The sequence below is a fragment of the Macrobrachium nipponense genome, chromosome 23 (assembly GCF_015104395.2).
Source record: "Macrobrachium nipponense isolate FS-2020 chromosome 23, ASM1510439v2, whole genome shotgun sequence".
Taxonomy (NCBI): domain Eukaryota; kingdom Metazoa; phylum Arthropoda; class Malacostraca; order Decapoda; family Palaemonidae; genus Macrobrachium; species Macrobrachium nipponense.
The window spans coordinates 10168195-10183907 of NC_061090.1; the positions used below are offsets into that span (position 1 = coordinate 10168195).

Sequence of the window (15713 nt, forward strand, 5' to 3'; positions counted from 1 at the left end):
CTCCCTCCAAGTATGAGTCTATCCTATTGTTAAGATCGATGGTTTGTTCGCGTATGAACAAATGTCAAATTTTCTAAGACAATTTGTATTTTTCATAGCTGCAAACCTGAGGTCTTAACGTTATACTGCCCGCCTCTGGCCGCCCCTCTTTTTAAGTCATCCTGAGTTGGGAAAGACTGGAGTAGATAATCGGTGTTTGACCACTCTTCACCCGATCTACGCATGAGTTGCCAAATACCACAAGATTCCTTGCTTTCATCTGCTTTTTTACCGGATCCAGCTAGGCGCTAGAAATTATCTTATTGTTAAAACCTCAGGTTTGCATCTATGAAAAATACAAATTGTCTTAGAAAATTTGTCATTTTTTCTCAAATTTCTTTGTACTTCTCTTTGCAAAATTTTCATTACAACTGACATACTATCACAAAAGAAAAGAACTAAAACCAACAGCAACCCCAGGGTATATTTATGAGCAAATAGATAAAAAGATATCATGGAAGGAAGCGAAACACAACATTACCCCTTTGAAGTCAACATCACAACTATACTATTGCGAGCTGCCTACTTTGTTGATTTGAGTTAGTCTAAAAGTTGCCATTATTGAATTTATCGGCCATAGGGGTAATAGAACCTCTCTCCTGCCCCAATCCCCCCAAATTGATGGCCTGTAGTATTGATGCTCACCATGAGTGAATCCGTCCACCACCTAAAACCTGTAATTGTTACTCATATGAAGGTATCCATCCATTAAGTGTTGAAGAATCTTTAGCCATTTCTGCAGTTCATTGCTGATATTATATACATAGTGGAACTTGTATATATCAATTTAAAAATAGGTGGGAAATAATCATGGTAGATTGAAGGGACAAAAACAGTCAAGAAAAATTGGGGTCTAGTAAACTCTTTAAGGCTTGGTGTATTCCTTGATCTTTTAAATAATCAATACCTGAGGACAGAAGGCTACAGTTAATTTTATATTTTTGTTTAGTTAGTTGATGTTTAATGATGACTGGTATTTTGCAGGTGGTCATTTATTGCTCCCATGAATGTGACACGCAGCCGAGTTGCACTAGTAGCTAATATGGGTCGTCTGTACGCTATTGGAGGTTATGATGGAGTGTCAAACTTGTCTACTGTTGAAGTTTATAATCCAGATCTTGATCAGTGGGAATTCATCACCTCTATGTGTGCTCATGAAGGTGGTGTTGGAGTTGGTGTCATTCCGCTTCCGTGAATCTTTTGCTTATAGCTGCTTACTGTGTAAGTGTTTATGTACTTTATTTTTTTGATTTATCAGAAAAGCTCATTGTTTTGTAGAAAAAAATGTATACCTAAATATTAAAATGTTGTTCGTATTTCTAAACATATTTAGTCTGTATAGCATTTTAATTGCATTTAAACTGCATTCACAATACAGGCAGTCCCCGGTTATCGGTGGGGGTTCCGTTCTCGGCAGGGTGCTGATAAGCGAAAACCGCCATTAACCAAAACTTGGTAATTTATGGCACTTATGGCTCTGATATCCAGTTAATGGCGCATCTCTTAGGTATGTTATGGAGCCAATAACCGGACTTGCTGTGTTATGGTGCCATCATTCACCGATTTAATGGCGCTAGACTAGAGCCTTAAAACCAGATCGCCATTAACCGAGTCTGCTGATATAACTGGGGACTGCCTGTGTGTAGAATTGTAATACAGTGGTACCTCGTTTGTCGAACGTTTCTTTTGTTGAACATTCCTTTTTTTAAACAAAATTTTAAAGAAAATTTTGTATTGTTTGTCGAACAAATGCTCGTACTTCAAACTGACCAATTATCTTGTTTATACTTGTATTCGACAGCCTATTGCATCCTACAAGTAAAACTATTAACATGTTTTTTCAATTACAATATATAGTTTAATAACCAAATTTGACAAAAATAAAAATACGGCATTTCAATATATAACCATAATCGACAAAAATAAAAATACAGCATTTCAATATAAAATTTAGTATGAAAGATGTACAAAATTGTATGATACCACTGTGATGTCACGCACAGCTGACTTGAGACTGAGCAAGAGAGCTTTTATATGTTGAGGAGAGAAGAGACAGTTAAAATATTACTATATGTATGTAAAAGCAATAGCAATTCACATAGAAAAGGGAATGTCTCAATAAATTTAACATAATGCTAAAATATGAAAACAATCAAATGAAATACAGAAACAACAAAATAAGTCTTAATTGAGCCAGAGTTCAGTGCACCGAGTGAGACGGTATAGTTTAATCATATTCAACAAAACAGTAAATGGAAGAACAAAGCTTTTCACAGTTGAATTTAGCATAAACGATTTTAAAAAATCGTGCGTCATTGTGGTGATGCAAAGCCGAATTGAGATGGAGGGAGGGAGCATTTATATTTTTGAGGAATAATGAATTAATGATTTTAAATTATCATGTGTTGTGATATTGTTGAGGAGAGAAGAGACAGTAATATCTGCATTATAATATGTACGGAAAAAGAGTACCAATTCACATAAAAAAAAAATTTTATTTCTTAATAAATTTTACATAATGATTAAACATGAAAACAATCAAATAGAATATAGTAAAAGAATAAAAAAAAATCTACTTGAACTGGTGTTCGGTGCACTGAGTGAGACGATGGAGAGAAGAGATGGAAGAAGGAGGTCTGCTTCCTACTGACTTACCAGCTGAACTGGGATGATTAGTATTAACCCGTTTCTTTTCCTTACTGTCAATAAGCCCAAATCACTTCTTTTTGTTACAGTAAAATACCTGTCTAGTGACAATTGCTTTTTATGATTTTTTTCCACTATAAAAGTATCTCTGCTCCATAATTGACACACTGGTTCCGCATTCAGCTTCTGCGTGCCTTTGATTGTTTGTTTAAACGGCTTCCTTGTGAAAAGTTATTTAATCACTTTCCTTTCCTTGCATTCTTTACTTATTACTTATTTCAGCAAACTCTTTATGTTTATTTTAAATTCTGCCATTTGCCAACAGTAAGTTGATGTACTGTGACATAATTAATCTCTTTCATGCACTGAAGATCCAAGTGTAAACACCTCAACAATCATTCACGCTGATTACTCTCTCTCTCTCTCTCTCTCTCTCAGACAAACAGACACACAGACTATCGATTCCTTTGATTATCCTTGTAAAATTTGAAACAAGAAGGAAGTGTCCAAGAATACAATATCATTTTGGCTAAGGGAGACAATCAGAAATGCTTATACTGCAGAAGACAGAGGGTCAGATAGCCAGGTGGGAGCTAGAGCTCCATGACATCAGGGCGGGTGTGTAGTGCTTCCCTAGCATTTAAGAAGAACATGTCTGTGGATAAAATTCTGAAAGCTGGCGTGTGGAAGCGCCAAACAACTTTCACCTCATTTTATTTGAAAGATGTTGCCCATAGATCCTTGGACACCTTTTCCTTGGGTCCAGTGGTGGCGGCCCAACAAGTGATATAGTCCATTCCCCAGTTGGCTGTGCGCCATTTTCACCAAACAGTTTGTAAATCATACATGAAAACAAAAATTTTACTTCATATAATGTACTATTTTATTACTTTACACTCTTAATTTAACTTTTGAACACATTAACATTAGAAAGAAAGTGAAAAGGGGACTTTTTGGGTTGGCTGGGACGAACTAGATGCAGGTGAGATGGTCAGCCATACTGTGAAGCTATCTTAGCTGATGATATACTTTTCAGTAAACAACACACCCCTCTGGATAATAAGGAAAGAGGGGTGAAGGTCGATCCAGTCGCAAGGGACAAGAGTAAACAGTAGAATGGTATCTACACCCAGTGGGAGGAAACCAATAGATCCGCTTATATCTTTGGTCCTAGGTTCATTGTCCATTCTCTAGAATTTCCCTATATATTCGGAAATGGATAAGGTGGCAAACTTCCAGTCAGTTGTAGAGACTTACCTCCCTCCAATAGTAAGTCTATCCTAATGTTTAAGACCGAAGGTTTGTTTCGTGTATGAACAATACCAATTTTTGTAACTAATTTGTATTTTTCATAAACTAACAAACTGAGGTCTTACAGTTAAAGGCCCACCTCGAACCACCCCTCTAGCAGTCTAAACTGGGTTAGAAATATAACCTGATGGGTCACAGGTAGCCGTGGGCATTCTGGGTATACATGCCCCGTGACCTGGTATAGATGCCATTAGTCCCTGGATCTCACAAGTGTAATTTTTAATTCTACCGGTTTCCAGCTTGGCGCTAGTAAATCCTAATGTTGTTTTTAAGGACCTCAGGTTTGTTAGTTATGAAAAATACAAATTAGTTCACAAATTTGGGTATTTTTGTCTTCAACCATTGCCTACTGCGACCATTTCGGTTTCCTCAAAGGCTTCCGGTCTCTCCTCCCTCCATTCCCCAGTTGGCTGTGCGCCATTTTCACCAAACAGTTTGTAAATCATACATGAAAACAAAAATTTTACTTCATATAATGTACTATTTTATTACTTTACACTCTTAATTTAACTTTTGAACACATTAACATTAGAAAGAAAGTGAAAAGGGGGACTTTTTGGGTTGGCTGGGACGAATTATCCTGATTCCCTTTATTTCATATTTCGAACAAATCGTATCTCGAACAGCCTCCTGGAACGGATTAAGTTCGAAGTCTGAGGTACTACTGTATTGATAGGCTTTGTTGCTGAGGTGAATTTACCTCCCATTCCATTATGTTGACTATAGTACTTTACACCAAAATTTTTTCTGATGGAGTCTCCCTTAACCAAGTTGCCATGGACTGTTTACTACCATAATTAACCCGGTTAGATTATTTTTTAAGCAACAGTCCAAGGGTGATGTCAGCGTGTGTATTATTCAACTTCAGAAAGATGATGTATTTAAGCAAAAGTACAATGTAATTGTAAAGCAGCTTATAGATTTCTCAAAAAGATGTATGTTTAGGTTCTACATGAGAATGAATTTCTGTGATATTAATACTCTTTAATGTTTAAGTTTTTGACATTTTTCTGATTAGGTAAAGGGGTTTTGTAGTGGAGAATTTTTTTTAACTAGTATTGTTAGTCTGTGTTACTTAAGCCTTATTGCCAAGGTATCATGACTGAAAAGTGATGTGACTAATTGTGTAAAAGTTAACATATTTGTTAAATTAAGTTGAACCCGTTCATACTATTGTCGGTCTCTCTTAGTGACTTTGGGAACAGGTGTAACTTTTCTTTATCAGCCAAGGAAGGTCTCTTTTTACCTTTGTCCGTTTCTTTAGCTTTAAAGCATAAATAAATTGGAAATAGGTCGCTTCATGAAAAATTGGTTTGTCTCTATTGAGTAACTTAATCAAGTGAACTAAACAGCAAGAGTGGAAGAATTCTGTAAGTTCTTGATACCAGTAGTTACAATAAGACCTGTGTGACACAGCTGTAAAAATAACAAGGCAGTATGTTTTGTCACCAAAATTCAGCGAGTGCTTAGATTGAATTTCATGATCCAAAGCCATTTGGGAGTGCATGACATCAAGGAACGGTAATTGTCAGGGGATGTAAATTTACTGTTAATTAATTGGTGCTGTATCAGTGGTAATGCCTTTGGAACTTTTTAGGTATCTTTGAGGCTACTTTATTCTTTGTTTTCAGTGCATTTTATGCTTAAATAGAAAATATTTATCTGGGCATTTTTTGCGGATCGTAGATGATTGGAGGAAATCTGTATTCCCTGACAATTTTTGAAAACATTATACTGTAAGAGATACCAAGAAGAGAGTGCTTAGTTTTACAAGTTGGCATTTATTTCTGGGTTACAAGACCTAGGCTTCGTTGGCTGTGATGGTACAATAATTAATTAGGGATGTAAGAAACAGATGATGAAAGTTAAATTAAAATATTGCTGGTTAGTTCTAAGAAAGAAGGCTTAGGGAATGATCCACAATGACCACAGCAAATCATCAGGGCACCCCCCCCCCCCCCCCCCCATGTAAATAAGCTACCTCAGAAATCTTCCTGAGATTAGGGTTCAGATGTCTGCAAGATTGGGAAAAAAATATGATCTCGCCATATCACCCCCCAAAATGTTTTCAGCTGTTTTAGTACAGGATAACCAACAACTCATTTGTTACTCTTGTTTTTGTGCACCCTTTCCATGGTTTTTTTCCACTTTTATTTCATTATTGCTCAACTTTGTAAACTGCAGGTTGATAGATGGTATAAATATGAAAATGGCAAAAGATATAAACTAACATGTTGGGATATCTTGCAAGTAATTGTCATAAGAAATTACATGGAAAGTTTTAAAACGATATGTTTGGTACACCAAAAAGCTATCAGATGCTTCCTTAGACAAAAAGGTAGCCGTATAACTTTTCAATTATCCCATTTTTTATTTTTTGGGTTATGATGACTTCTTATAAGTACAGTTGGTTAGGTTTTGCTGGAATTTTCAATTTTGCAGTTTGCTTTTACTGTTATATTTAATCATCATCCCCCATGGAGACTTTTTGGTATTGTTAAAAAGTTGGTCTACACTCTTATCTCTTTAAATTATAAGGTTAATTACCTAAAAACTAAATTTTTGGTGCAGACTTATTGGTTGGTCTGCCAATACTCTACACATTTAGTTAAGTTATGAGAATTATTTTGTTACCCCTGATGAGGTTATGTATTTTTGTCTGGTTTGTTCCTTGCATGTTTGGAGATTTAGAAGAAAATATTTTTTTATTAGACTGTGGGAGAAATCCATGTCTGAATTAGAGACATTTAATGAAGAGAGTGGTCAGTGGATTGCTCAGTATTAGCAGAGGCTTCTGGTACCCAGACATCTTTAGTACTCACTGTATTTACCTAATCAGCATGAGAAGAGCCTTTATTAGGCTCGGAGCTCTGGATAAACTAATCCTTGATAGTAATAATAAATAGTAACTCTATTTATCAGAGCAACTTACTTTGGAAACATACTATACCAATGAACATGAAGCCTCTGGGATTTTGTACATCACATCATGGTCACAAATTTAGGTCCTCATGCTTATTGATTTTTTGGATATTTTAAAAACTAGTTTACCAAGGATAGGTATATTTTGCCTTTACATAGAATGATCACATTCAAGATTCCAACCCCACATTTATTTTTTTAGCATTATATCAATTAAACCACCACCACCCCTGTGAAACCAGGCTCTATGCACCTGTTATTTTTCAGTGTGTGCTTATTCATATAGAACAAGCCTATAAAGCCATTAACTTGTAAAACAAGCTTCCCCAGAATAGAAAGTAGAAAAGAAAGTGAGTAAAAGAAATCAGTATGGCTGACTTAACAAAAATATGACTTAGTCAACAATACTGTCATAAAAAATAAAGACAGAGCAATTAAAGATAAAGGTAGTTTAACAATGTCATAATCCTTTACATGATAAATCCCTAGATAACAGTAGAACAAAAGATCTGAAGGGCAATTTGTGGCATTGATGCTACCATCATAGAATTCTGACATGTAGCTTTTAGGTAGTATTACATACTGTAGAATAGAAGGCTCAAAGTCAAAGGTAACACTGAATATCATCAAATATTTTAAGGGTAGTAGCCACTTCAGTTCTCCTTTGGGAAAAGGTGATATCTTCAAACTGTACTGCCTTACTTCATAGACCAATACTAGTGTCATTAATAAAGATGAAATATGACAAAGATCCAGGATGCTAACTGTGGAATCTGAGATAAGATTGGCCCTTGTTCAATTAAAACCTTAAAAAGAATTTCCTGTCGCCAGTCACTTAAAGAACCTTTGAATGAGATTTACATGGCCTTTAACACCTATGTTATGATGGAAGTGATCCATAGCCAAGTTGGAAGAAGCACTAAATTAGTTCTCAGTAATGCAAAGGCTTTGTTTGGGTAAAATAAGTAGGAATAATAGTCCTAAGGTAAAGTTGAGGGATGTGCAATCTTTTGAGCATAAAGCATTATGAAGTTGAATTCAACACTATATTGCCTTGTTTACCAGCTTATAATTTTACAAAAGAGTTGATATGGATGAATGATTTTCTGAGATGTAAATATGCTTTCACTATATGTTATTTAAAACTTATTGGAGTTTAATTACATTTAAAAATGCCCACTGGATGTTCTGAGTAGTATTTAGTTCCAAGTTCATTATACAGGCATAAGCAAAAACCACCATGAACTGAAATTTGGCAATTTATGGTGCCAATATCCAGTTAATGACATCAATAACTAGTTAATGGCGCCTCTGATAGGTATGTTATGGCACCATAACTGTATTGTCAACGCCTAACGGCGCCATAAATCGCCGATTTTATGGTGCTAGACAAGCGCCATAAAACCGGATCACCATTAATCGAGTCCCTCGATAACCGGGGAGTGCCTGTGTTAGACATGAATAAAAAATAAATTATTATCATAAGCAGGTGAAGTAAGCTAATACTATGAAAATTTCAAAGAAATTACTTAATGTCCTAGTGGTGTTGGATATTTAGGTAAGGATATTTAAATTATTAGCTCTGGGTATGGCAGAAATTTTCTCACTGGATCACTGTTAGCAACCCTTCCCCCTTGTTTCAAGGCACATACCTTTAACATTGTCTCTATATGAAAAGAGATTCATGTGTTCAACACTCGTTGATAGAAGGTACAGACAGTCCCCAGCTTACGACGGAGGTTCCGTTCTTGAGATGTGCCGTAAGCCGGAAAACCATCAAAAATCCTTAGAAAACCTTACTTTTAATGCTTTAGGTGTATTACAAACTATGTAAACTGCATTTTCACCAAAAAAAACCTTCAAATATTGATTATTTTGCATTTTTGGAGTCACATTTCTTCCGTCAGATTGACATTGTAAGCGTCATAACCCTGGAAATAATTTCTGATGAATATAATTGAAAAGCATTGCAACCTCGGAACATCGTGATTCGTGGACTGCCTGTAATCTTTATAGCCTTGTTGTATCATACATTTTTTCTTATAGTTCATTATTTGAGTATATGCAAATTTAATATGAATATAATCCATACATTATGCATAGATAATATGTTGCGTCTTTTGCACACACACACACACACATACACACACACACTCACACTCAGTTGAGGTTTTTAACTAAAGTACATAATTATTCCTCTGCATTTACTTTAAATAAAATTTTGTCAATTGAGAATGACTGGGTAGACAAAAGTATTTATCCAAAGCCTCTTTAGCTTCTTGATATGAACATATGCCAAAGTAAATACTGTATGGTATAAGAGCAGTATTTCCAGTGATAATAAAAGTTGTTTTATAAATTTTTGTATAGCATTGGTCACAGTTGCAGTATATCTAATAAGTGTGTCTAGGTATATTTTCCCTGATAAGCAAAAATGCATTGTACCCTTATTGTCGTGGGCATTTGCGATTGGTTTGATTGTTGCTAATATCTTGAAAGCTCTCTTTATCAGTAATTTAGGAAAACTTGTATTTAATAACTGTCTGCTCTAAGGAACTTCATTTGCATTTGCTTAACCCTTTCCATTCAGTATTACTTGGTGCTACTTTATGGTAGCCTGTTGTGCAGCTAATAAAGTATGGTGACTAACCTTATTCTTTTCGTTACTACAGTGGCTTTTATTCTGAATATATTACTTTGTTAAAGCATGGTTCATGACTTAATGTTAGATATCACAATGTGGTTAGTATTCTAGAATTATTGTGCACTATTACTTATAGGTAGGTGAAGTGTACCATTGAGTTGTTTCATCTGTAATTTATATGTTGAGTAGTATTTAGTTTTCTTGATTTCAAGCATACAGTAAATAGTTGTGTGCAAAAGGATATTTTTCTTTTGTCAAGACAAAATTTGGCTTTGACTTAGTAGAATACATATTTTTTCCCATTGCAGTTGATACTGAATTCTTATCTTGATACTACATCAAGCTCTTTTGTTTTCATATGGAAGACTTAGCTCATTTTATGGTATTAATTTCATTACATAAAGTGGAGCTGTAACTCAAATTTTTCATGTATAGAGCAGACATATAATAAATAAGGCAGCCCTCGGTTAACAGTGGGGGTTCCGTTCCCAGCCGATGCAGCTAACCGAAAATCAGTGATAACAGCACTGAAAACCTGCTTAACGGCGCCGTTAACCAGAGATTGGTGCTGCTGTTAACTAGAAATTGGCGCTGTTAACCGGGTATCGGCGCTGCTAACCAGAGATCAGCCCCAAAAATCCAGTTAACAGCGTCGCTAGACACGCACCGTAAAACCGGATAGCTGTTAACTGAAGGCTGCCTGTAATTTATATCTGTATGATGGGATCTCAAATAAAAACATTCATAATGTATAAAGAGGATGAGCTTTTTTAATAGGCTGAAGAAAGTTGATGAAATGCTTAGCGACAAACAATCTGGTTTCAGAAAAGCAGTAGTTGTACAGATTCAGTAGTTGTGGTTATGAATATTGTACAGAAGAGTATAGAATTTATCAATCCTTATCTAATGGCATTTGATATTGGAGTCTTGTCAAGTAAATTTACAGTAAACAGTGTGGTGGTATAGGTTGTTTGCCTTTCTCATAGATTTTGTAATAAAAGAAAGTGGTTGGTTGAAAGAGAAGATTTAGATTGGTAGACTTACACTATACAGATGATGCTATTTTAACTAGCTAAACACCATGGACACAATTAAAAAAGCTTGCTTAACCTAATGCATTTTGTATCTAGAGAGATGGGCCTGAAGGTGAATCCGAGAAAAATAGCAATATGGAACACAGGATATGCCCATAGGGTTGAGGTAACTATGTTAAGCCGAATCTTTCAGATACTTAGCAGTGATGATATCCATTACGGGTTCACTTAAATTGAAATTTAAAGAAAGGTTAACATAAAAAAAAGACAAATAGAAGGATATGTGTTAGGATTTTGATGGCAGCATAGAGTGAGAAATCCCTGTGTAGATGAGATAGTAATGAAGTGCACCTGGGAAGGTACATATACAGTAGTATGTGCTATGTTCACCTGGTCTCCTCAACAATGTCAGGAATTCTCGCTGAAGGTAAATATTTCTTACTTAACAAAATTATCATGTTCCTAAGCAAAGTTGATTTTTCGAGTAGTCTAGTGTGTGAGTGTGTTTCTCTCTCTCCTCTCTCTCTCTCTCTCTCTCTCCTCCTCTCTCTCTCTCTCTCTCTCGCCGTCTCTCTCTCTCTATCTCTCTCTCTCTCTCTCTCTCTCTCTCTCCTGGGAACCAGCCTGAGAAGAGCCTTTGTTTAGCTCAGAGGTCTGGTTAAACCAATCCTTTAGCCTATCCTATTCTACCTGGTCTCCTCTGGGTCCCGGAGGAGATAAAAGCTCCGGCTTACTTAGATGATAACTATGAGAAGGGAGGCTGGAGATGAGGGGAGGTTTTGGGATATAAAAGCATAGGAAAGACGTGTGACAAAATTTCAGAAACCTTTGCATCCCATGGCATTTTAGGCGATGATGATAATATGAACAGATAACTGTACCCGGGCATTCCAATTTGGCATCATAAAAGTAGTTTTTACTTAAGTTTTACGTTAAAAGAGCATCATTTAAATGAAAGTGTCTTGTTAATTTAGAGAAATTTGTTTTATGATGACTATTTATATGTTCTAAGTCTGTATCTCAACTGGAAAATAACTTTCATACCTATTGTGGACATCCATGTAATTAGTTATTGAGGAGAGTCTTGCACTAATTTTTATTGGGGTTGATTTGAACTGAACTTTGAGTTGCCATAAATAGTAATACATGACATAATGAATTTTTTCTTTCATGTAAGATATTAGGATACATATGTACTGATATTTTTTCATTGCAGATTATCACATTGTATTGCACATAGTAAAACCCAAAGTCGGTTTAATAGTTAATCGCCATATGATGGTCTTGCCATTTGAACTTTAGATTTTTTGTGATATTTTTCCACATCAGCTGCATGCCTCAAAGTATAGATAACTAGCAAGTATCTTATAGACTTCTAATTTGTTGATGTTTTGGTGTTATGTTTTTGGGTTTAATTTGTGCAGAAACTTAAAAAAAAAAGAAAAAAAAATCTTTTTTCTTTACTGATTGTTACCTAAATGTTAGTGTAATGTTGAGCTGCAATATGTAAACTCGCAGAGGTAGTGTTGAAACCCTCAGTTTGCCATTGCATACTAACATTAACATACATTTAATTATTGTTGTTAGAACTTTCACAATTTTCATTTATATATGTAAATTCTTCAGACTGGAATGGTCTCAACTATATTTCTCACTCTGTGCTATTATATTCACATATTTGTCACAAATTTCTCAAAGGTTCATTTTAGAAGATATAAAAAAAGGTTATTTCTACACAGTAGTAGTAATGATAGAACTGTAGTTTAGTGAAGGTATTTATGTACATTTTGTCAATTTGTGTAATTAGATGCAAATAGTAATTGTATATAACAGAGGCAAAAGATTGTTTGCACAGCGTTGTATCAAAAAGTTTCCTTAAAAAAGTGTAATGAAAGACAAAATCCAATGGTAATTTGATACTGTGCTCCAGTTTTGTTATCTTTTGTTGTCTGACATAGATTTTCCGTATTGACTCAAACTTATGAAAAAAATGGGAATAACGATGCATTTCATTAATTTAACCATTAATTCTTCAAGTTACATAATTTTGAAGATAAAGCATTTATTCTTTTCATTGTGGATATAAAATTTTATACATTCAACTTCCCTGTCAGATATATACTTAGCTATAGACTCCGTCGTCCCCGACAGAAATTCGAATTTCGCGGCACACGCTACAGGTAGGTCAGGTGATCTACCTGCCTGCCGCTGGGTGGCAGGAATAGGAACTATTACCTTCTAAGGACAGATTTTTTCTGTCGCTGGGAATGTAAACAACACGTTTGCTTTCCCTCCTGATTTGATTTTCGTGTTTCATCGCCATTGATCTTCTGGGCTACCTTTTACAGGGAAGTAATGGATCTTTGGTTTGGCATACGCTTTTGTTAACTTTTGGTAATTTTTTGATAAGATTAAATCGAAATTTTCGAAGATTACATTACTTGTAACTACCAAAGTTTTTGATAGACACTCAACACTTTCAAGAATTACTTATATTTATTTATTTATACAAATAAGTGTTAGAATTTGATTGAGGAAATGTATATCTTTCTTCCTAGTTGGGGAAGTCAGAAAAGTAACTATATATGCTTCCTTTAGAAGCTTTATTAGCTTTTGTGTTAACGAGCAATTAGAGTATTAACGGTACTAGTAGTTGTTGCATCCTCATCACCTTCTTAATTCACAGAATCTACAATTTCATATTTGCAAATTGAAGATAAATGGATGTAGCTCAAATGCGAGCTCTTAAAAGGTAAGAAGTGAATATAAGTGTTCCCCATTGCAATAGAGGGTGCGTCTGATCGGCTCTGTCTCGCTCCCAGGCCTAGACCTCTTCCAAGCTCACAGGCCCAGAGGAGAAGGAATGTCGAAAGCCTTACGGAGGTTATGGAGAATCCCCACCGATCAGGCGTCCCCTCGGCAGGTTCTGTAGAACGTCCCAGACTGCCAGGGATAGCCATTGGAAAGGCATCCTAATTCAATGTGTTCCCCTTATTATTATCGTCTTGACGAATAAGGAGAAGAAAGATTCAACGGAGTAGATTAAATGAAGATGCAAGATAATCTCGTCATGGGTATCGGAACCTCAGAAGAGACTGAGAAAGGAAGATATCATTCGATAACAGTTGCGGTAGAGGCATTGCCCTATCCGGTTTTCGTCCCCCGTACAGCTGGACTGGGGCGCTCTATCCCATGGGTGTTTAAAATGGTTTTCAACAAATCCCTCATCGGTACATGTATATGAAAATATATCTATTCCTAGAAGAACGAATTAGATATTAAAGAAGTGACTCCTTCTAGGAGTCAGCCAAGCGTATGACTCCTTCAAAGAGTGAGGAGTCAGCCAGAAGCATGACTCCTGGTAGGAGTGAGGAGTCAACCAGACGTGTGACTCCTCTCAGGAGGGAGGAGTCAGCCAAGAGTATGTCTCCTTCCAGGAGTGAGGAGACAGCTAGAAGTGTGGCTCCTTCCAGGAGTAAGGAGTCAGCCAGACGTGCGACTCCTGCCAAGAGTGAGGAGTCAACCAGACGTGTGACTCCTGCCAGGAGTGAGGAGTCAAACCAGACACGTGACTCCTGCCAGGAGTGAGGAGTCAACCAGGCGTGATGACTCCTGCCAGAGTGAGGAGTCAACAAGACAACGTGACTCCTGCCAGGAGTTAGGAGTCAACCAGGCGTGTGGACTCCAGCCAGGATGAGGAGAGTAAAACAGACACGTGACTCCTGCCAGGACGTGAGAGGTCAACCGGGCGTGTGACTCCAGCCAGGAGTGAGGAGTAACCTGGACGCATGGGCTCCAGCCAGGAGTGTGGAGGCCAGCCGGAGTGAGGAGTCCACCTCTCCAGGAGGCAGGAGCCAGGAGTGAGGAGTCACACAGGAGGCAGGAGCCAGGAGCCAGGAGCCAAGAGCCAAGAGCCAAGAGCCAAGAGCCAGAGCCAGGAGGCAGGAGTCAGGAGTCAGGAGTCAGGAGGCAGGAGTCGACTTGACTCTTATCCGAGAAAGTTTTTGATGGCTCTTCCCCAGACAGAAGCCTTCCCCTTCGGATCGAAGGAGGTCTTGGAAAGACTCATACTCCAAACGGGATATCCTGAATTGACTTATGGAGAGAAGTCAGTGACGAGACTTCTCGTTTTAGTTTTTGGCAGAATTAGCCTTCTCCTGGCAAAGGCGCAAGATGTTGCCAGGCGCCAGGAGTATTCCGAACACGATACTCCTCCTAGGCGCCAGGAGTATTCGGAACGCGATACTCCTACCAGGCTCCAGTATTCCGATTACGATACTCCTCCTAGCAAGCGATACTCCTGCCAGGCGCCAGGAGTATTCCGAGTATGATACTCCTCCCGGGCGCCAGGAGTATTCGGAACGCGATACTCCTGCTAGGCGCCAGGAGTATTCTGATCGCCAGGAGTATTCCGAGCACGATACTCCTCCCAGGTATCAGGAGTATTCTAGGCAAGATGCCCCTCTCCAGTTAGAAGTGTTTCTTCTGCGGAGAGGAAGGAATCAAGGGAGGAGACAGACGGGAGAAAGTTCTTTCTTCTCTCCTTTTAGAAGAGTATGGAGATTCGTTGACTCCAGCTACTAGAGCGAGGGACCTTATACAGGCGATAGGCACCAGCCAGGAGCGAGGCACCAGCCAGGCGCCAGGCTCCAAGATTTCCAACTTCTTAGTGTTTGGAGATAGAATTCAGCAAGAGTCTCCTCTTTGAGATTTGTCACAAGATTAGTTCTTTCCTGACAGGGAGGCAAGATGTCGCACAGGGGCCGGTCCGTCCGACTGTCAAGGATGGGCTGTGATTGTGGGAAGTTTCTAAAAAGAACAAACTTCTCATGACAGGGAATACTGGTCGCATGAGCAACTTCATCTGTCATAAGGGTTTGTTGCGGGGAAACATTCTTTGCCAGATCAACCTTCAACTGACAGGAGGAGACTGGTACTGTTAAAGCATTCACTTTGTAAAAAGAGGCTCTCCCCTCTAGGGACTCACTCTTCTCTCAACATTATGATCAAGATGAAAGATATATTAGACTCGTAAGTCATTGAGGGTGCAGGTCTTTCAAAGTACAAGACCTTAGCAGCCCGGTTATGACGGGAGTTTGGCGAGTCGGGGGAGTCCT

At 37.6% G+C, this 15713-nt stretch overlaps 1 protein-coding gene across 1 annotated transcript in view; it reads left to right on the forward strand.

Moving 5' to 3' along the window:
• The window catches only part of LOC135195982 (kelch-like protein 18), an 88081-nt gene extending 84903 nt beyond the window's left edge, over positions 1-3178 (forward strand). The window contains exon 7 of the mRNA XM_064222486.1: positions 1024-3178. Within this exon, the coding sequence (XP_064078556.1) occupies positions 1024-1234 (211 nt within the window). The 3' untranslated portion in view covers positions 1235-3178. The remainder of the gene's footprint in view (positions 1-1023) is intronic.
• The last annotated feature ends 12535 nt before the right edge of the window (positions 3179-15713 follow it).